This window comes from Rhinatrema bivittatum, chromosome 3 (genome assembly GCF_901001135.1).
Source record: "Rhinatrema bivittatum chromosome 3, aRhiBiv1.1, whole genome shotgun sequence".
Classification (NCBI taxonomy): domain Eukaryota; kingdom Metazoa; phylum Chordata; class Amphibia; order Gymnophiona; family Rhinatrematidae; genus Rhinatrema; species Rhinatrema bivittatum.
The window spans coordinates 243,830,171-243,850,480 of NC_042617.1; the positions used below are offsets into that span (position 1 = coordinate 243,830,171).

Below are 20,310 nucleotides of genomic sequence, written 5' to 3' on the forward strand. Positions count from 1 at the left end.
TAGTCAAAGTATATTTTGTGGCTCCTAACCAATTTTAGGAACTTTTAGTATCCTAATTCCACCTGTAGTATAGGACAGGAAGACATGGTGATGGCTTCATTCATGTACTAACATGCTACATGCAGCAGCAGTAATGTCCAGTTTTTGTCTTTAAGTGTTATATATTAGCAGCAAGTTGAGCCTAAAACAGTTTCATTCAAATCCTGTCTTATTTTTACTCTTTGCATGTGAAGTATTTCATATTTCTGATTTGAGCTGTGGGTTGAGTATCAGTGCTGCAGTAACGGTAAGTTGCTGTTGTGTGGGGGTTTTTTTTTTTTAAATGAGGTCTCTTCCTAGAATTAGTGTGTGTTGCTTTTTAAAGTTAGATGAATTCTTATTCTAGCTATTTTGTTTTTCTTTTCTCTCTAAGGCCAAGCTTTGGTAGCAGGCGAGGTGGGAGATGCAGGCGTAACCCTGAAACTAGTACACCTCTACAGACTATACACATGACTTCTGAGAATCAAGAAAGAGTGAAAGAACTTCTTAGAGAACTCCAAGGACAAGAACTAGAGGCTGCAGCAGAGTGAGTTCATATAAAAGTCTGACCTAATTTGATTAGAGCACAGGCAGCGATGGTTTGTTCTAAGGCAAGGGTCCTAGTCTTCTGGAAAATTAACTGTTAAAATGGGGGAATACCTCAAGGAGTCATTAGCTGGATGGGATGGGAAAATCTAGGGGAAGTCTAACTGTAGGCAAAACTAAAAGCAGATACTGTAAAAGCAACTAAGCTTTTTATTAGAAATTTAAAGGTAAGAGGGAAAAAAGGCGACTATAGTTTCTAAAGAAGTAGCTAAAAGGGGAAGAAAGGTTAGCATTCATAAACTAGAAGAGATAACAGAGGAAGACAGGCAACAATATCTGGAAAAGATAAAAAGTCAAAGTAGTCGGAGCCAAGATGTAAATGGAAGAAAAATATAGCAAATACAGTAAAATGGGCACAGACTTTTTTTTTTAATGTTAGTGATAGGAGGGAGTGCAAAAATGACACTGAGACTCATCAGAGAAGAGGCAGCATGTGTAGAGGCTGCTGATAAAGAAGGAAAATTGCTGCTTAAATTTTTCTGTTAGGTGTTCACTAAAGAAGGGCCAGGAGTAGGACCCCAGAAAATGGGCATAAATAAGATTGGAAGTGAGGTAAACCTCAAACTGTTTTCAGAAACACATGTTTGTGAAGAGCTAGCTAAACTTTAAAATACTGAGGCCTGATGGGATACATCTGAGGATTTTAAAGGAACTTTGAGAAGTTCTGGCAACTCCACTGGATGAACATTTTAGTGCTTCTTTAGAGTTGGGAATAGTTCCAGAGAAATGGAGCCAGGCAAATGTAATTTCTATTCACAAAAGTGGAAGTAAGGAGCAGGCTGGTAGTCTGACCTCCGTAGTGAATAAATTGATGGAATTGCTGCCAAAACCAGAGGATAATACCCTTTCTGGAATCCAATGGATTACAAGATCTGAGGCAGCATGGTTTTAGCAGAGTTAAGTCTTGTCAGAAAAATCTGAAAACTTCTTTTTTTGGGGGGGGCTTTGACCAGAGTTGGATCGGGGGAGACCATTAGGTGTGGTGTAATGTAGTGTAGTTGGATTTCAGTAAAGTCTTTGACACAGCTTCATATAAGTGACTTACAAATAAACTAAGCAATCTTGATGTGGGCCCTAAAGTGACTGACTGGATTAGAATTGGTTGAGTGGGAGGCAATAAAGGGTAGTGGTAAATGAAGTTCATGCAGAGGAAAAGGGCTTTACTAGTGGTGTGCTGCAGGGATTGAGCCGTAGACTGGTTCTTTCCAACGTTTTCATAAGTGATATTGCAGAAGGGCTATCGGAGATTTGTCTTCATGCAGATGATGCCAAAATTTGCAACAGGTAAACAGCCAGGAAGGTGAGAAAAAGTGAGACAGGATATAATGAAGCTTGAGGAGTGGTCTAGTCCACTGTTTTCTAACCCTTTCCTGGAGGCATACCTATTCTTTTGGGATTGCCACAATACTGGGTCTCCACAATATATGCAAATCTATCTCATGCATATTCATTATGGAATTCCGAGAACCCACCTGATTAAGTGTGCCTCCAAAAGAGGGTTGGGAAACACTGGCCAAGTCTGGCAGCTAAGATGTAAGGCTAAAAAAAAATAGAGCCATGCATTTGAACCTCAAAAACCCATGGGAGCAGTACAATCTAGGGAATAGAATTATTTTCCTAGCATGTAGCAGATGGACTCAGGACCAATGGGTATAGTGTACTCCTGATAGCAGTTGGAGATGGATCAGATTTCAATCTGACGTCAGCCCTAGTACATATACCTTTCCAGGCACTACTGTGTCTTATTTATTCCCTTGATCACTTATTTTACTGTCTCTTATTTATGTACCATCACATGTATCCACATAGGCTTATTTATTTACTCTACTATACTATTTCATTAATTGGAAGAAATGTATATATTGCATTGTTCAATTTTCCCCCTATTCCAGCTCCAAGTTAATTTTCCCTGTTTTATTGTAACTTTCTCACACACGGTATTGATACACTGTATTTAAAGTTTCACAGTTTATTGGGAATATACGTTACGCTATGCTTTACACACATTGTTAATTGTAAACCGGGTTGATGTGATATCTGTCATGAAACTCGGTATAACAAAAATAATAAATAAATAAATAAATAAATAAATATACCCCTGCAGGAAGTGCAGTATTTTCCGTCTCCATAGCAGTTAGGGACTCTATGTATGCTAGCACAGCGTTAGAGTAAATTTTACCAAAGAAATCCAAATTAAGAAGAAATCTTACCTCTACAGACGAGCCCCGCTCTCCTGCGGTGACACCCGTTGGGTCCCTCCCCCAGTTGAGATTCCCGAGATGATTTCCGCGATCCCTCAGAGGTGAGCCTCGGTCCGGCGGCCGACCTTCGGCGGGGACCTAGCCCCCGACATCGGGTGAGGCTGAGAGGCAGTGGGTGCAACCTTGAGCGCGGCGGTGAAGGTATTTTCCCTCTCCCCCCCCCCCCCGTGGCTGGAGACCGCCCGGAACGAAACCGGGAAGCGCCGGGACAAGGTAAGGTAGAAATCTATTTAAAAGTCTCCGGTCTCTGAAGCTCGAGGAGACGCACAGGACGCCAGCCAGGACCAGTGCCACTGGGTTGATCGGCCCTAGCAGGGCTAGACCCCAGTCAGATCCGAGGGCCCTCCCACGTGGAGACCCTCCGAGGTGGTTGCCATATTGTCCGCGTGGTCGCCATCACATTTCGGCCCTGTTCGCCGCCCTGTCCGCCATCTCGAGCCATGCGCACAATGCGCGCACAAGCGAAGCGCATAGCCACGCGCTCACTGGGCTGGGCGCATAACTTTGACCCATGCGCACAACAGCGCGCACATCGCTCGACACGCACGCACCAAACTTACACACGCATCTTCAACGTACAACTGTATTGTATGCGCACAAACCATGGCTGCACCTGAAAATAAGCTCAAAGCTCAGGGCCTTTGCCTAGCATGCCACATTAGAGCTGCACAGCATGAGGAGGCCACAGCCCTCTGTATACAGTGTGACGAGGCCCTAGGGGACCCAACTCATGGCCCTCCCCAGCTGGTACCGGACCCCAGTCCTTCGAGCAGTACGCCAGACCTAGCATCACACAGCGGGACCCCGCCTCAAACAGGGCTCCCCAGGGACATGGCGCCCCTTAGTCTAGACCCAGCTTCTATCTCCTGGATGGAATTCTTCAAAAGTCTGCATACCTTCGTCCACATGCAACCAGGGCCTTCTACAATGCGGTCACAGGCACCACCAGTGGACCTAAACATGCCAGGACCCACTATGTCCAGGGAGGTGATCCCACCGCCCAGAAGCCCCACCTTCAGGGACATAGACATCTCAGATGAGGAGTCAGAACCCCTGAAGGAAGGGGAACTCCCGGGGACAGAACCCCATCGAACTATGAGATGCTTCTTCACCAAGGACAAACTTCCATATATCTCCTGCCATTTCCCACTATTACAAGCCGTCCAGCAACTAATTGACCTGGAATGGGAGGCCCCAGAAACCATGTTCAAAGGGGGCCGGGCTCTGGCAGCCATGTACCCTCTGGACCCTGCTGCCAGAGATCTACTGGCATGTCCAAAAGTGGATGCCATGGTCTGCGCTGTCTCGAAGCGCACTACTATCCCAGTGGAGGAAGGAGCAGCACTCAAGGATGCTCAAGACAGAAGTCTGGAATCTATCCTCAAACAGTCTTTTGACGTCTCCGCTATGTCTTTACAGATTGCGGCCTGCTGTGCCGTGGTGACACGCGCCTGCTTAGTGCAGACCAGGAACAACACTCCTGGGGAAGCCCTGGAACCAGCCGTATCATTCCTCGCGGACGCTGCTTCGGATCTGGTACGCACGACAGCTAGAGGAGTCTCATCTGCCATGGCAGCCAGAAGACAAATCTGGCTCCGAAACTGGTCAGCTGACGCATCCTCCAAAACGAGACTCACAAGGATGCCTTTCAAGGAAACACTCCTGTTCGGGAGCGAACTAGAGAAACTAGCCAACAAGTGGGGTGAGTCCCCAATGCCGCGGCTACCGGAGGACAGGAATAAGAGAAACCAGTGATCCTTCCCCCGCTCCTGCAGAGGATCACAGCGCTTCAACCCATATAGAAGCTCATATCAAGCGGCCCACCCCGCAGGCTGGAACAAGTCCTTTCGGAACAAGCACAATAAAAGGGGAGCCAGCTTGGGCCCAGGCCCCAGCAGCACCCCAAAATGAAGATCAGCCGACCCATCCAAAGGGAGAAGCCATAGGGGGCAGACTAGCCCTATTCTACCAAATATGGGTCAAGTTAAGTTCAGACAAGTGGGTCCTATCAATCATTCGAGAGGGATATTACCTGGACTTCCACCACCTCCCTCCGGACAAGTTTGTAGAATCTCCCTGCCACGACCCTTCCAAGAGGATGACAATGGAAGCTACACTGACTAGATTACTAGCCTTAGAGGCTATAACACCGGTGCCTCCACAACAAATAAATACTGGCCATTATTCCATCTATTTTATCATTCCCAAGAAGGAATGAACATTCAGACCTATCCTGGACCTCAAGGTGGTCAACCGTTACCTGAAGATTCCCCGCTTCTGCATGGAAACCCTATGCTCGGTAATAAGGGTGATACAACCGGGAGAGTTCCTTACCTCCCTGGATCTGTCGGGAGCCTACCTACACATTCCGATCCATCAAGAGCATCAGCGTTTTCTACACTTCTCTATCCTGGACCGTCACTACCAGTTCTGGGCACTACCTTTCGGGTTAGCCACTGCACCCTGGACGTTCACCAAGATCATAGTGGTGGTGGCAGCAACACTGAGGAAGGAAGGAATCTGCGTACACCCTTATCTAGACGATTGGCTGATCAGAGCAAAATCCCCAGAGAAGACCATTGTACGCAGACATGCGAAGACTGCTGGCAGGGAACCCCCTGCCACTACCTCCACACAGAGACCTGCTCCAACAGGGACCGATCCTCCACAAGGATCCAGCCCGATTTTCTCTTATGGTCTGGTCATTGAGAGGACTCGCCTAAGGAGGCGAGGATACTCGGGGGCAGCAATTGACACCCTACTCAGAGCACGCAAGTTCTCCACATCCCTAACATATATAAGGATTTGGAGAGTATTCGAATCCTGGTGTGAGGACCACAACATCATACCACACTCAGTCAAAATTCCTGCGATTTTGGAATTCCTACAGAACGGACTACAAAAGGGACTGTCCCTCAACGCCATCAAGGTACGGATGGCAGCCTTGTCATGCTACGGGACCAAGAGCGAGAGCGGCAGCATAGCCTCTCACCCGGATGTCTCCCGCTTCCTGAAAGGAGTCAAGCACATCCGACCACCCCTAAAGTGGCCGGTGCCTCTTTGGAACCTCAACCTGGTCCTAGATTTCTTAGTAGGAACCTCCTTCAGACCTCTCTGCTGCCTTTCTCTCAGATTATTAATATTGAAGACAGCCTTCCTGTTGGCAGTCTGTTCAGCTCGTCATATATCCGAGCTACAAGCACTGTCCTGCTGGGAGCCATTCCTCAGACTCACCCCAGGAACCATCCAGTTACACACAGTTCCATCGTTTCTCCCCAAAGTCGTATCTTACTTCCATCTCAACCAAACCATCTCACTACCATCACTAGATGAGCATAAGAATTTGGAAGAGGCTCGAAGTCTACGCCATCTCAACGTCGGCAGACTCCTAGTCCAATACCTGGAAAGGTCGGAATCTGTATGAAAGACGGACCATCTTTTCATCCTTCACAGCGGGAAGAAGCAGGGGGAAGTGGCCTCGCGAGCAGCCATAGCCCGCTGGATCAAAGTAGTCATCAAGGCAGCCTACGTGGAAGCAGGCAAGCCACCGTCTTTACAAGTCAAGGCCCATTCTACTAGAGCCCAGGCAGTGTCCTGGGCGGAAACCAAGATGCTATCACCCGCCAAGATCTGCAGGGCGGCAACATGGTCCTCCATCCACACCTTCTCCAGGTTTTACCGCCTGGATGTTCAGGCTCAGGAGGACACAGCATTTGCAAGGGCAGTACTAATTGGGTCATGGGCAGCCTTCCACCCGGTTAGGGAGTAGCTTTTATACATCCCGTTGGTCCTGAGTCCATCTACTACACGCTAGGAAATGGAGAAATTACTTACCTGATAATTTCGTTTTCCTTAGTGTAGACAGATGGACTCAGCATCCCACCCACGGCTGCCGTTACTCATGGAATTCTCGGGGGACATCCCTGGGAGCGAGTGATTCAAGGGTAAACCATGCTTTATTTATTTTATTTATTTATTTGAATTTCTTATATACTGGCATTCGCGATGGGAGTCGCATCATGCCGGTTTACAAATAACAGGGTGTGACAAAAGGATAAATACTTAAACTTAAAACATTAACATGTGATAGAAGAATAAAGTAGCAGTTACAATAAAACAGGGATAAAATGCAAACTTGGAATGTAGAGAAGGCGAGAGAAAGATTAACAATGAGTAGGACACCCATCCTACCGGGTGGCGACACTTCTCGGTTGAGGGTACAGGTGGTCTCCAGCTATAGCCAATTCAAACAGTTCAAGCTAATCAAGCTAACCAAGGTATAAAGTTAATCAAGTTAGTCAAATTAGTCAGTCACACATATATCCACAATGCTTTTCGAGGTGAATACTGAAGAACTGCACTTCCTGCAGGGGTATATGTACTAGGGCTGACATCAGATTGAAATCTGATGAGTCTCCAACTGCTACACTACTGCTACACTAAGGAAAACAAAATTATTAGGTAAATAATTTCTCCAATATATGAAACAGTGGTATTTTGAAGGTGATCTGTGTATTGTGTACTTTTTTTTTTTTTTTAAAGTTAGTATTTGATTGTGTGTGTGTGTGTGTGTGTTCTGGGAAAACAGACTAATTTTTGTGAGTTAGTAAAGGTTAATATTTGTTTTCAAATGTTAGCCTTGTGAGTTTACAAAGGTCACTTGATCTGAGAAGGTGAGAGTACTGCTTTCTGAGCAATTAGTTACTAATTCCCATTCTCCCTCCCACCCAACCTAGTTACATTTGTTATATAGATTACCCCCATTATGAGGAAATGTTCAAAATAAGAATCAGTCGGTGATTTAGACTTAACATACTGTGATTTTAGAGTGACTAACTTGTTCTGTTGCTGGTCATTCCCTGGAGACAGGAGTGGTGGTGGTGGTCCTGCTTCACAAGAGTGGGAGCAGAGAGGAGGCTGGAAACTACAGGCTGGTTAGCCTCACCTCGGTGGTGGGAAAATTAATGGAGACTCTGCTGAAGGAAAGGATAGTGGACTATTTATAATCCGGTGGGTTGCTCGATCCAAGGCAGCATGGATTCACCACGGGGAAAGTCCTGTCAGACAAATCTGATTTTTTTTTTTTTTTGAGTGACTAGAGAATTGGATCAGGGAAGAACGCGCGATGTAATTTCTTGAATTTTAGTAAAGCTTTTGTTATGGTCCCACACAGACTCATGAATAAAATGAGAAGCTTGGGAGTGAGCACCAAGGTAGTGGTGTGGATTACAAACTGGTTGACTGATAGACACTGTGTAATGGTAAATGGAACCTTCTCTGAAGAGAGAATGGTGTTAAGTGGAGTGCACAGGGATCTGTGTTGGGAACAGTCCTGTTCAAAATCTTTGTGAGCAACATTTCAGAAGGGATAGAAGGTAAAGTTTTGTCTATTTGCAAATGATACTAAGATCTGCAACAGAGTGGACATGCCAAAAGGAGTAGAGAGAAAGAGAAGTGATTTAAAGGAAAATTAGTTTCTTACCTGATAATTTTCGTTCCTGTAGTACCAAGGATCAGTCCAGGACACCTGGGTTGTGACTCCGCACCAGTAGATGGAGACAGACTAAAACTTGTGGGCAGAGCCATATATAAGCCCCTGTGCCAGTCACAGCCCCCCAGTCATACGTAATGTCAAAGTAGAAAAAAATCCAAAAGCCAACATAGCTAACCATAGAAAACTTACTAAGTAAACGAAAATAACTCCAACACCCCTACAGGAAAACAGACTCCCCAACCGGGAGAGCGAACAAAACAAGGGGTCAGCGTATTAAAAACAACAATGAGCGGACTCTCCGTTACTATAGCGCAACACTGTGGGTGGGATCCTGGACTGATCCTTGGTACTACAGGAACGAAAATTATCAGGTAAGAAACTAATTTTCCTTTCCCTGTACGTACCAGGATCAGTCCAGGACACCTGGGATGTACCAGAGCTAAGTTATCGAGGGTGGGAAGCAGAGAGTCCCGCTCGGAGAACCCTCTCTCCAAAACCCCCAGTATCAGTGGCCTGAACATCCAATCGGTAATGTTTAATGAAGGTATGCAACGATTTGCAGGTAGCCGCCCTGCAAATCTCTTGAGGCGACACCTGAGAAGATTCCGCCCAAGACGCAGCATGAGATCTCGTCGAATGAGCTCGAAGACCCACCGGCGGAGATTTACCGCGCAGAATATACGCGGAACCAATGGCCTCCTTGAGCCAACGGGCGATCGTTGTGCGGGACGCCGCAGAACCTTTCTTCGGACCCGACGTCAACACAAACAGATGATCCGTCAAACGAAAAGAATTTGAGACCTCTAGATAGCGAAGAAGAGACCTCCGCACATCTAGTTTTCTCAAGTCCCTCAACTTCGGGTCGGAAGAATCCCCAACCGCGAAAGCGGGAAGTTCAATCGATTGATTCAAATGAAAAGGCGATACGACCTTAGGCAGGAAAGAGGGAACGGTCCGCAAGGAAACCCCTGAATCAGAAATGCGCAAGAAGGGCTCTCTACAGGACAGAGCCTGCAACTCGGAAACCCGACGAGCGGACGCAATCGCTACCAGGAATACAGTCTTCAACGTGAGATCTTTGAATGTAGAACGCTTCAAAGGCTCAAAAGGAGCTGAGCATAGGGCTGAGAGCACCCAGTTGAGGTTCCAAGATGGACAAGGGAGCCGTAAAGGAGGACGGAGGTGCTTCACTCCCCTAAGAAAACGGGAGATATCCGGGTGGAGAGCCAGGGAGACTCCCCGGATTTTACCACGCAAACAACCAAGCGCCGCGACTTGGACCCGAAGGGAACTGCACGCTAAACCTTTGGCCAGCCCAGCCTGGAGAAAAGACAAAATATCAGGAATAGAAGCGGAAGTGGGATCCAGACCCCGCTCTACGCACCATTCTTCAAAAACTACCCAGACTCTAACATAAGCCAGAGATGTAGACTGCTTCCTGGATCTCAGTAACGTGGCAACTACCGCATCTGAGTAACCTTTGCGCTTCAATCGATTCCTCTCAAAAGCCATGCCGCGAGACAGAAGTGATCCGCATCCTCTAAACAGACGGTACCCTGACGAAGGAGCCCCGGAAACCCCTGTAGACGAAGGGGCGGCGCCACCGACAATTGGATCAGATCCGCAAACCACGGACGGCGCGGCCATTCCGGCGCCACCATGATCACGTTGGACGGGTGCAATTCTATGCGCCGCAGGATTTTGCCGATCATGGGCCACGGTGGGAACACATACAGTAGCACCTCCGCTGGCCAGGGAAGAGCTAACGCGTCGACCCCTTCTGCTCCTCTTTCTCGGCGTCGACTGAAAAATCTCGGAGCTTTTGAGTTGTTCCACGTGGCCATCAGGTCCATGTGGGGCGTTCCCCAAGTCCTGCAAATGAGAAGGAACGCTTCTTCCGCCAGCTCCCACTCTCCCGGATCCAGGTGGTGCCGGCTGAGGAAGTCCGCCTGGACATTGTCGACTCCTGCTATGTGAGACGCAGCGAGATCGCTGAGATGCCGCTCTGCCCAGGCCATCAAGGAACGCGCTTCCTCCGCTACTTGAGGGCTTTTCGTCCCGCCCTGGCGATTGATGTAAGCCACGGTGGTAGCGTTGTCCGACAATACTCGGATCGCCTTTCCTCGTACGAGGGGTAGAAAAGCTTGCAATGCCAGACGGACCGCCCTGGACTCTAGGCGGTTGATAGACCACCGGGTCTGATCTTCTGACCACAGACCTTGAACCGATTTCCCTTGGCAAACTGCACCCCAACCGGAAAGACTGGCATCCGTGGTCACCACTGTCCAGTTGGGAAGGAGAAGAGATACTCCACAGGAGAGATGTTTGGAATCCAGCCACCAGCTCAGGCTGGAGCGCGCCTGACTGTCGAGAGGCAGTGGAAGATAAAATTCCTCTGAAATCGGTTTCCAGCGGGAAAGCAATGAAGACTGCAGCGGCCGCAGGTGAGCGAATGCCCAAGGGACTAACGCCAGCGTGGAGGCCATAGATCCGAGAACCGTCAGGTAATCGCAGACTCGCGGACGGTGCTGAGACAAAAGCCGTCGCACTTGAGACTGTAGTTTGCATATCCGTTCCTGAGAGAGAATCACTCTGCCCCGTTTTGTGTCGAAGACAGCTCCTAGATACTCCAAGGACTGAGTGGGTTCCAGATGACTCTTGTTGTAGTTGACTACCCAGCCCAGGGACTGCAAGAATTGAAGCACCTTGGCTACCGCCTGCCGACACAAGCTCTCTGACTTTGCCCGAATCAACCAATCGTCGAGGTAAGGGTGAACCAGGAGGCCTTCCCGACGTAAGTGCGCCGCCACCACCACCATCACTTTCGTGAATGTCCGAGGCGCTGTCGCCAGGCCGAACGGAAGAGCCCGGAACTGGAAGTGTCTTCCCAGAATGCAAAACCGCAGGAACCGCTGGAACGCTGGTTGGATGCCCACATGAAGGTATGCTTCTGTGAGATCTAGTGACGCAAGGAATTCTCCTGGCCGCACTGACGCGATCACCGAACGAATGGTCTCCATCTTGAAGTGAGGGACCCGAAGGCATCTGTTGACTCCTTTCAGATCCAGGGTCGGAAAGTGCCGTCTTTCTTGGGAACTATGAAGTAAATGGAATAACGGCCCTTGCCGTACTGATCGACCGGAACCGGAGAGATGGCCCCCAAGCTTTCTAGTTTTCGAATGGTGTCTAGCACCGCCACCTTCTTCATGGGATCCTTGCAGGGCGAGATCAGGAACTTGTCCGCTGGAATGCGAGCAAAATCTAACTCGTAGCCGTGTCTTATCACATTGAGGACCCACTGATCCGACGTAATGCTGGCCCATACCTCGAGGAACAAGGATAGACGCGCCCCCACGTTTGGGACAACGTGGGGAGGACGCAAGGAGGGATGGGCCGGCCGAACTTCATTGCGAAGGCTTGGACCCCGCACCCGATGGGGCCCCTCCTTGCCTGCCAAAGCGTTTACCTCGAAAGGACTGCTGCCAGTGAGTGTTTCGAGAAGAGGACGATCTATAAGAGGACCCGGTGGGTCTTTGCGGCCTGGACTTTCGGGGACCCCGGAAACGAGCTCTGCTGGAAAACGAAGAGCGCGCCCGGGCCCTATCCTCTGGCAGCTTAAACGCTCGGTTCTCGCCTAGCGAAACCATCAAGTCATCTAACTCCTTTCCGAACAGCAATTTCCCTTTAAAGGGTAACGCCCCGAGGTGAGCCTTGGACGAACCATCCGCTGCCCAGTTGCGCAGCCAAAGGAGACGGCGTGCCGACACTGCCGAAACCATGGACCTAGCTGAAGTGCGTAAAAGATCATGGAGCGCATCAGCCCCATACGCAATAGCTGCTTCCAACCTATCTGCTTGGGAAGACTCCTCCGGAGAGAGATCTGCATTAGCCTGCAGAACCTGGGCCCAGCGCAGACTAGCTCGCATGGCGAAGTTCGTGCAAATGGTGGCTCGCACTCCCAGGGCGGAAACCTCAAAAATCTTTTTGAGTTGTACCTCCAACTTCCGGTCTTGAATATCCCGGAGGGCCGTAGCTCCCGTGACCGGGATGGTAGACCTCTTCGTGACAGCAGACACCGCCGAATCCACCTTAGGAAGTCTGAGGAGCTCCAGCGCCTCCTCCGGTAAAGGATAAAGTTTATCCATGGCCTTGCTGACTTTCAAACCCAGCTCCGGAGTATCCCATTCCTTGAATAGTATATCCGTAGATGAAAAATGAAAAGGGAAGGCGACTGCCGGCCCTGTGAGACCGAGCAGAACAGGATCCATATTCGCCTCCTGGCGGACCACCACCGGGGGAGCCTCAATCCCCAGCTCCTGGAGAATAGCTGGGATGAAAGGTGACAGTTCCTCCCTGCGGAATAGCCGAACTACTTTGGGGTCGTCCCCGTCTAAGGCCTGTGCACTTTTCCCTGCACTGGGCTGCGCCGTTCCATCCGGTGCTGCCGTCCCGGCCCCCATCAGGGGCTCTTCGGAGGCCTCAGAATCCGTTCCGGAAAAATCCTCGGAATCCGATTCTTGCGGGAGCCCCCGGGGAAGTCGCTTGTCCCTGGACGAGCCCTGGGCCATTTCCGCACTCTTCCTGGCCTTCTTTTTCCGTGGTGGGGACTTGCGGACAGCCGCACGCGAGATTTTCCCCCGTATGCGCTTGTTGCGCTTATATTTGAGGACTTTGCGCAGCAACAGCGCAAAGTCCTCAGAAAATTCTCCGGAATCCGCTGAATCGCTACACGAATCCTCCTGGGACCGAATCCCCTCCGAGGGGACCTCTCCCGCCTTGGCACGCTGCGGGGAAAGCGCGGGAGGCAGAGACGAAGCCCCCACCATCTCCCTGGAAATTTCCCGGCCGGTGGCCAAAATGGCTGCCACTCCCGCGCTAAGCGGGAACAGCTCCTGAGGCGTGTCAGAGGGGCCCCCACCTCGCGGCGGCGATCGCACGACCCTGGACCGAGCTCCCCGAGGTGCTGCTGAGGTGCCCTCATCACCCGGGACACAAGCCGAACAAAGGCTGTCCCGGGAGAGACGCGCGTGCGCCGAGCCGCAGGCCCTGCACTGCGAACCGCGAGGCATGCCGGCGAACGCGGGAAACAGAGGCGCGACGAAAAAAATTTACCTCAGAGGAAAAAAATTGAAAATTTAAAAAATGATCAAAACGGCGCAATTCGGCGACCTCCCCCCAGCTGGCGACGCCCCCTCACCGACGAAAACGGAGCGGCAACGCCAAGGAACGGAGAGCCGCAAGAAAATAAAAGTAAAACTTTTTTTTTTTTTTTTTTTTTTTTTTTACAGAAAAAGCGCTGTCCCTGGTTCTGAAAGCCCTTTTTCCTGCAGGGGTGAGTGAACCAGGCTCCCTGGTGTCACCCCTGACGCTGCCACTAGTTTAGCCGGGTCCTCAACCCTGGCAGCGGCCTCAACCGGGGGAGGGTAGTCCCCTCAGGACCTCTCAACTCCCCTGGGAGGCAGGGCACCCAGGAAAGAATTAAAAACAAAAACCCAATTTAAACAATTAAACTAAGACAAAAAACTAACTCAAAATCAAACCTGACTAAACACCAGAATCAGGTCAGGCAGAGGCTGTGACTGGACCTGCACCATCTACTGGAGACAGAGTAAGACTGGGGGGCTGTGACTGGCACAGGGGCTTATATATGGCTCCGCCCACAAGTTTTAGTCTGTCTCCATCTACTGGTGCGGAGTCACAACCCAGGTGTCCTGGACTGATCCTGGTACGTACAGGGAAGGAAACTTGAACAGTAGTCGAAGATATGGCAGCTGGGATTCAATGCCAAGAAGTGCAGAATCATGCATCTGAGGTGTGGTAATCCAAAAGAGCTGTACGTGATGGGAGGTGAAGGGCTGTTGTGCACAGAATAAGAGAGACCTTGGGGTGATAGTGTCTAGTGATCTGAAGATGGCGAAGCAATGTGACAAAACGATAGCTAAAGCCAGAAGAATGCTGGGCTGTATAGAGAGAGGAATAACCAGTAAGAAAAAGAAGGTGGTGATCCCCCTTGTGCAAGTCCTTGGTGAGGTCTCATTGGAGTACTGTGTTCAGTTCTGGAGACCCTAATCTCAAAAGGGACAAAGACCCTAATCTCAAAAGGGACAAAGACAGGATGGAAGCGGTCCAGTGAAAGGCGACCAAAATGCTGGGTGGTCTCCATCACAATAATTATGAGGAGAGGTTGAAGGACCTAAATATGTATACCCTGGAGGAGAGGAGGTGCAAGAGATATGATACAGACCTTCAGATACCTGAGAGTTTTTTTTTTAATGATGCACAATCAGCAACCTTTTCTGTTGCAAAGAAATCAGTAGACCTAGGGGCTACAAAATGAAACTCCAGGGAGGATGATTCAGAATCAATGACGGGAAATATTTCTTCATGGAGAGGGTGGTGGATGTCTGGAATGCCCTTCCGGAGGAAGTGGTGAAGACAAAAGCAGTAAAAAATTTCAAAGGAGCATGGGACAAACACTTGATCCCTAAAGGCTAGAGGATGAGAATGAAGAAAAGGATGTATGGGGGTAACTTGCTGGTGTGGAGGTTTCTACCTTAAACCAATAAGCCTGCATACTGTTGATGCAACTCCATTATTGCTCTCTGCTTCAATGGCAGGGGAAAGAAAGAGGAAAAGGGGAATTAGATTCAGACAGCAACCAATAAGGACATTTGAATTTTACAGCCTGATAAAACAAAAACGGGGATATCTTGCTGCTGCGGCTGTTACTAACGTTAACTTTTGATGCAACTCTTAACATTATTCTCTGCTTCAATGGCAAGAGGTAACAGGAATTGGACCCAAACAGCAACCAACTAGGGCCCAGACTTTCGTCTGGGTAACTAAGTATAGGGGGACTTTTATGGCACGTCAGATACTACCAAAAGCTTGCTGGGCAGATTGAATGGACCGTTTGGTCCTTTTCTGCCATCATTTCTATGTTTCTATATTCACAAACCAGCATTTTTTAGCATACAAACAGATCCAGAACCAGTGGGTTATGCACCTCTACCAGCAGATGGAATCAGAGCAAAGCTGACATCACGGTATATGTACCCCTGCACTGACAGCTCGCCAGTATTCTCAGTCTCTAGCAGATGGTGGATGTGCATCTTCCTACTGTGGCTTGCTTAAGAATCTTAGTCCTCCCCTGCAGTTACTGGCGCCTTTGTGGAGTCTTAATCTAATTATGGCTTTTTTTTTTTGGTGGGCACCACTTTTTGACCAATGCATAGCTCCTCCTTGAAGTTAATGACCTTGAAATGTTTCAAGTGGCAAATTGTTCTGCGTGTAGAGTATCTGAACTGCAGGCCTTGTCTTACTGGGAGCTCTTCGGGTGACTCCAGCTCTATACTGTTCCATCTTTCTTTGCCAAAAGTGGTCTTAGATTTTCATTTGTCTGTCAATTTCCCTGCAGTCTCTGGACAGGGAAAGAGATGCAGAGGAATATTGCATGTTACAGCCTTTGGATGTCAAGAAGCATATTTTGACGTATTTGGAGGTTTTCGGACCTCTCAGGAAGACTGATTACCTGTTTGTTCTCCATGGGGGTAGTAAACAGGGCGAGCTGGCATCGTGGGCTACAATAGACCACTGGATTAAAGGTAGTCACAGCCATGTATGTGGATGCTGAGCCTGGTCAGGTTAGGGCTTGTTCCACTAAGGCTCAAGTAGTGTCATGGGCAGAGATTAGATTTTTGTCTCCTGTCGACAATTTGCTGAGCTGTGATGTGGTCCTCCTTGCACACCTTTTCCAGGCATTACCGGGAGGACACAACCTTTGCGCGCCCGAGTTGATTGGACCTTGGGCACCCTCCTGCCCTGTTTGGGAGTAGCTTTGGTATATCCCACTTGTTCTGGATCCACTTGTCCATTTGCTAAGAAAGGAGAAATTACTACTTACCTGATAAGTTGCCTGGCAACAGCACAACCGAATGGTTGTGGTGGTGTCCTCCTGCATGGCTGCATGTTCCAGGGGTTACTGGTAAGTGTTAATCCAGTCCCTAGACTAGTGTTACACACTCTGGGTGCAGTGTTTTCCTTTCGGCTGAGTGCTGGAATGGTTATCTTTTAATAATCATGTTTTTTGTTAGTTTGTCCACAGTTGGCTTTTTCAGAGCATACTGGTGGGCTGATGTCAGTGCAGGGGTATATATACCATGATGTCAGATTTTGCTCAGTCTCCATCTGCTGGTAGAAGTGCGTACAAAACCCACTGGTTCTTGATACATCTGTCCTTATTAAAAAAAAAAGGAAATTATCAGGTAAGTAGTAATTTCTCCTTAGTCACCTAGTAATTCAGTTTTAAAAACCATATATTTAAAGACTCCAAATAAAATTTAAAAACCCTTAAATTAAGAGACATATCCACGTCTTAATCAGTTTTTAAAACTTTAGCAACTCAGCAAAATTAAGTTGCATTGAGCAGGGGGCTATTTAGTCTTTGCCTTCTGGGAGGTCAGTCCCATCAGTGGATTATGCACCTCTGCCAGCAGATGGAGATGGAGCAAAAGCTAATGTTATGGGATATATATAGTCCCGCTCATATTCTCCATCTTTAGCAGAGGGTGGACATGCATTTCCCTACCGGGGTGGTAGGGGGTGTTTGCCTGTGAGCAAGAAAGTGAAGAAAGAATTGCAAAAGGAAACATCAGGAAGAAGAGATGTTTATATAGCACTGCTTGCTTCCTGAGTTGATACTGTTTGGTCCCTCCCTCAGAGTGCCTTCAGTTCGTTAGCCTGAGATGGCATGGACTTAAAATTTGATTAGCGGTTGAAGGCCGAGAGAAGGTTGACAAAGGCTTAAGGCTTTTGCCTAACCCTAACCCCCCCCCCGTGGCCCTTTCCTGCTCTCAGCCAGGGAAGGCCGAGCTCAGGTAGAAGTTTTACTTTATATTAAAAAAAAAAACAAAACCCTTAGGAGAAGGAAGAGAATTTTCCTACTGGGTCTGTTTTTCCTCGGCATTCGACCTTCCTTCCTGCTCACGTATCTGGGGAGTTCCGTGAGGTGTGGAGGTAGTTCAGGCATGGCAGGTTGAGCAGCCTTTTGACTAGGACCTGCTCTCAGGCTTCTCCTTGGTTGGCGCATGACAGGCTGTAAGGGTTTTTTTGCGCGATTTTCCTGTGTGCCGCCAGCGGGTTCTTGCACATTGGCTGTCCGTTGCTGTCTCCCGCTTGGGTGCATGTGACTCCTTGGATGCACATCTTGTATGTCCAGATTGGGTATTCTTCCTTCCGGATGCATGCCTTGTCTGCCTACATTGGGTGTTCCTTGAACACATGTCTGTATGCCCGGTTTGGACATTCATTTTGCGCAAGTGTTCTAAGTGTGTGTACCTGGACGCACATTTTTTTGTGCACCCATTTTGGGCCTGGTTACCTGGCCGCTCTTTTCGTGTGCCTAGCTGGGGATGTGCCTATAACTGCCTGAGTGCAGTACAACCATGGCATCAACAGCGAAGATGTCTAAGCAATTATCTATTTGTGCTGCATGCCACATCAGGGCGATACAGCCAGAGCTTCCTTTAAGCCTGAGTCATGCTGCCTGGATGCTCGTGGGGATTTACCTCCTAATTTTGCCAACGATTGTACTACATCTTGGTCTGAGGGAGTGTGACGAGAGCCACACAACGCAGGTGACCCCCCCTCCTTCAGTTGATCCACGGGATGAGTTTCAGGAGAAACTCAAGCTCAGGATCTCAGATTTGGGCCTATGCGGCCTGGAATGGACTCGTCCTTTTCCTGGGTGGCATTCTTCCAGGGATTACAGATATTTCTACAGGGGCAGTCTTGTGAGTCATTACCTACTAGTTTAGGTCCGTGTACTCTGAGTTCTCCTGTGTCTGCCACCATGGTCAAGCGCTGTGGCGCAGTGTGGCCTGACAAGGTTTGAATGCAGGTCACTCGACACAGATGATGATAGAAGCTCTACTGGTGAGGCAGAGGAGATTCCCCTAGATTTGGAGCTGCATAGAACTTTTCTCCATTTCTTTCTTAGAGATGAGTTGCCAGGCTTGATCTCTCATACTTTGAAGACAATTGGCGTGGCTAGGACTGACTCCTCAGGGGTGCAAAAGGAAGACCCTATTTTGGTCACTCTACGCAAGGCCTCATGTTTCTTTTCCCTCCTGGATGGGATTCAAGAGTTGATTGCTCTGGAATGGTATGTGCCAGAGGTGTCCTTTAGCGGAGGGCTTGCCCTTGTGGGTTTATACCCCTTGCATCCGCAGGCCAAAGAGCAGTGTTCTGTCAAAAAATGAACCACCATTCCCAGTGGAGGGGGTGCAGCTCTGAAGGATGATCAAGTTAGAAGAGTCTACTATCCTAAAGCAGGCCTTTGAGGCAGTGGCGATGAATTTACAAATTGCTTCTTGTCGCCTTGGTAGCTTGGGCTACCTTACGTCTTTCTCGAGAATCTGGTAGCGTCTCTTCTGATAATGGTCTTTATGGTAGAGCCGAGGGGGGCTGCCGCCTTAGCTGATGCGGGCTGTGACCTGATTCGCACAGCCGCCAGAGGAGCTGCTTCTGTAATTGCAGCCAGGCAACAGCTGTGGCTGTGCAACTGGTTGGCAGATACTAGTTCAAAGTCCATGCTTACCAAGTTGCCCTTCAAGGGTTTGCTTTTATTTGAGAGTGAATTGGAGAAATTGGGGAGAAACCCAGGTCCCTCGCTTACCAGAGGATAAGAAGCCGATTTCCCGGACTTTTTGGGTGAGTGACCACTCTAGAGACTACTGGCGTTTTCGGCCTTATAAGAGAGGTTCTTCTCAGAGATCCCATTCCTAATGTAGATCTCAGCCCTTTCGCCCCTGAGGGCCTCGAAAAGATGTAGGCTCTGGTACTGGAGCCCCTCTGCTAAATGAGGATTTGCGGGCTCACCTATTGGTGCAGGAGATAGGCGGCCACCTATCTTGTTTTTATCACAGGTGGGTTCAAATTACTTTGGATCAATGTGTCCTCAAAGTGGTTTGAGACTGGTGTGCTCTAGAATTTCTTCGCATTCCTCATGATGCCTTTATATATCCATGCAACTCCCCTCGGAGGAAGGTAGCAGTGGAAGTTATATTACAAAATCTTGAAACCAGCGATTCCTGTTCCTGAATCACAGCAAAATATGAGCAGTTATTCCATTTTTGTCGTACCCAAGAAGGGTTTTTTCAACCCATACAGGATCTCAAGGGCATCAATAGTCATTTGCGAGTTGCACATTTCAGAGTGGAAATATGATCTGCCATAATGGCTGTTCAAGCAAGGGAATACCTCTCATCTCTGGATCTCACGGTGGTATATCTGCATATCCCCATTCACTGGGAACATCTACGGTTCGCCATTCTGGATTGTCATTCCCAGTTTCAGGCCTTGCCTTTTGGGATGGCTACAGTGCCCCGGAACTTGTCCAAAGTCGTGGTGGTAGTGGTGTCCTTATGCAAAGACTACATTCTAGTTCACCCCTGACTGGTTGATTTGAGCCTAGAGCGTGGAAGAGTCTTCACGCATCTCCCAAGATGGTTTCGTTACTACAGGAACTAGGCTGGGTGGTGAATCTGATCACTGGCAATTTGCAGTCGACTCAGACTCTGGAGTAACTGGGTTCACTTCAATACAAAGCAGGGCAGAGTTATTTCTGCCAGATACTCGAATTCCAAGGTTGATGGCTCTAGTTCGAACCCTGATGAACACTGTTCGCCTGACTGTGTGGTCTTATCTGCATATCCTGGGGTTGATGGCTGCCACTTTGGAAGTAGTTCCCGGGGCAAGGGCACATATGCGACCTCTTCAACGCATATTGCTTTCCCACTGGAACCCGCAGAAATATGCAGTGAGGCTGCTCCTTCCATTGGAGGGGAGGTCTCAGTTGAACTGGTGGTTACAGGCAGATCATCTCAGGAAGGAAGTTTCCCTGGAGATGCTGGATTGGTTAGTACTCATGAA

At 48.8% G+C, this 20,310-nt stretch overlaps 1 protein-coding gene across 9 annotated transcripts in view; it reads left to right on the top strand.

Moving 5' to 3' along the window:
* DHX57 (DExH-box helicase 57) overlaps window positions 1-20,310 on the top strand; it is a 473,349-nt gene that overhangs the window by 58,517 nt on the left and 394,522 nt on the right. For all 9 annotated transcript variants that reach the window (XM_029594371.1, XM_029594374.1, XM_029594373.1 and 6 more), the window contains one exon: window positions 413-565. In XM_029594371.1, coding sequence (XP_029450231.1) covers window positions 413-565 — 153 coding nt within the window. The remainder of the gene's footprint in view (window positions 1-412; window positions 566-20,310) is intronic.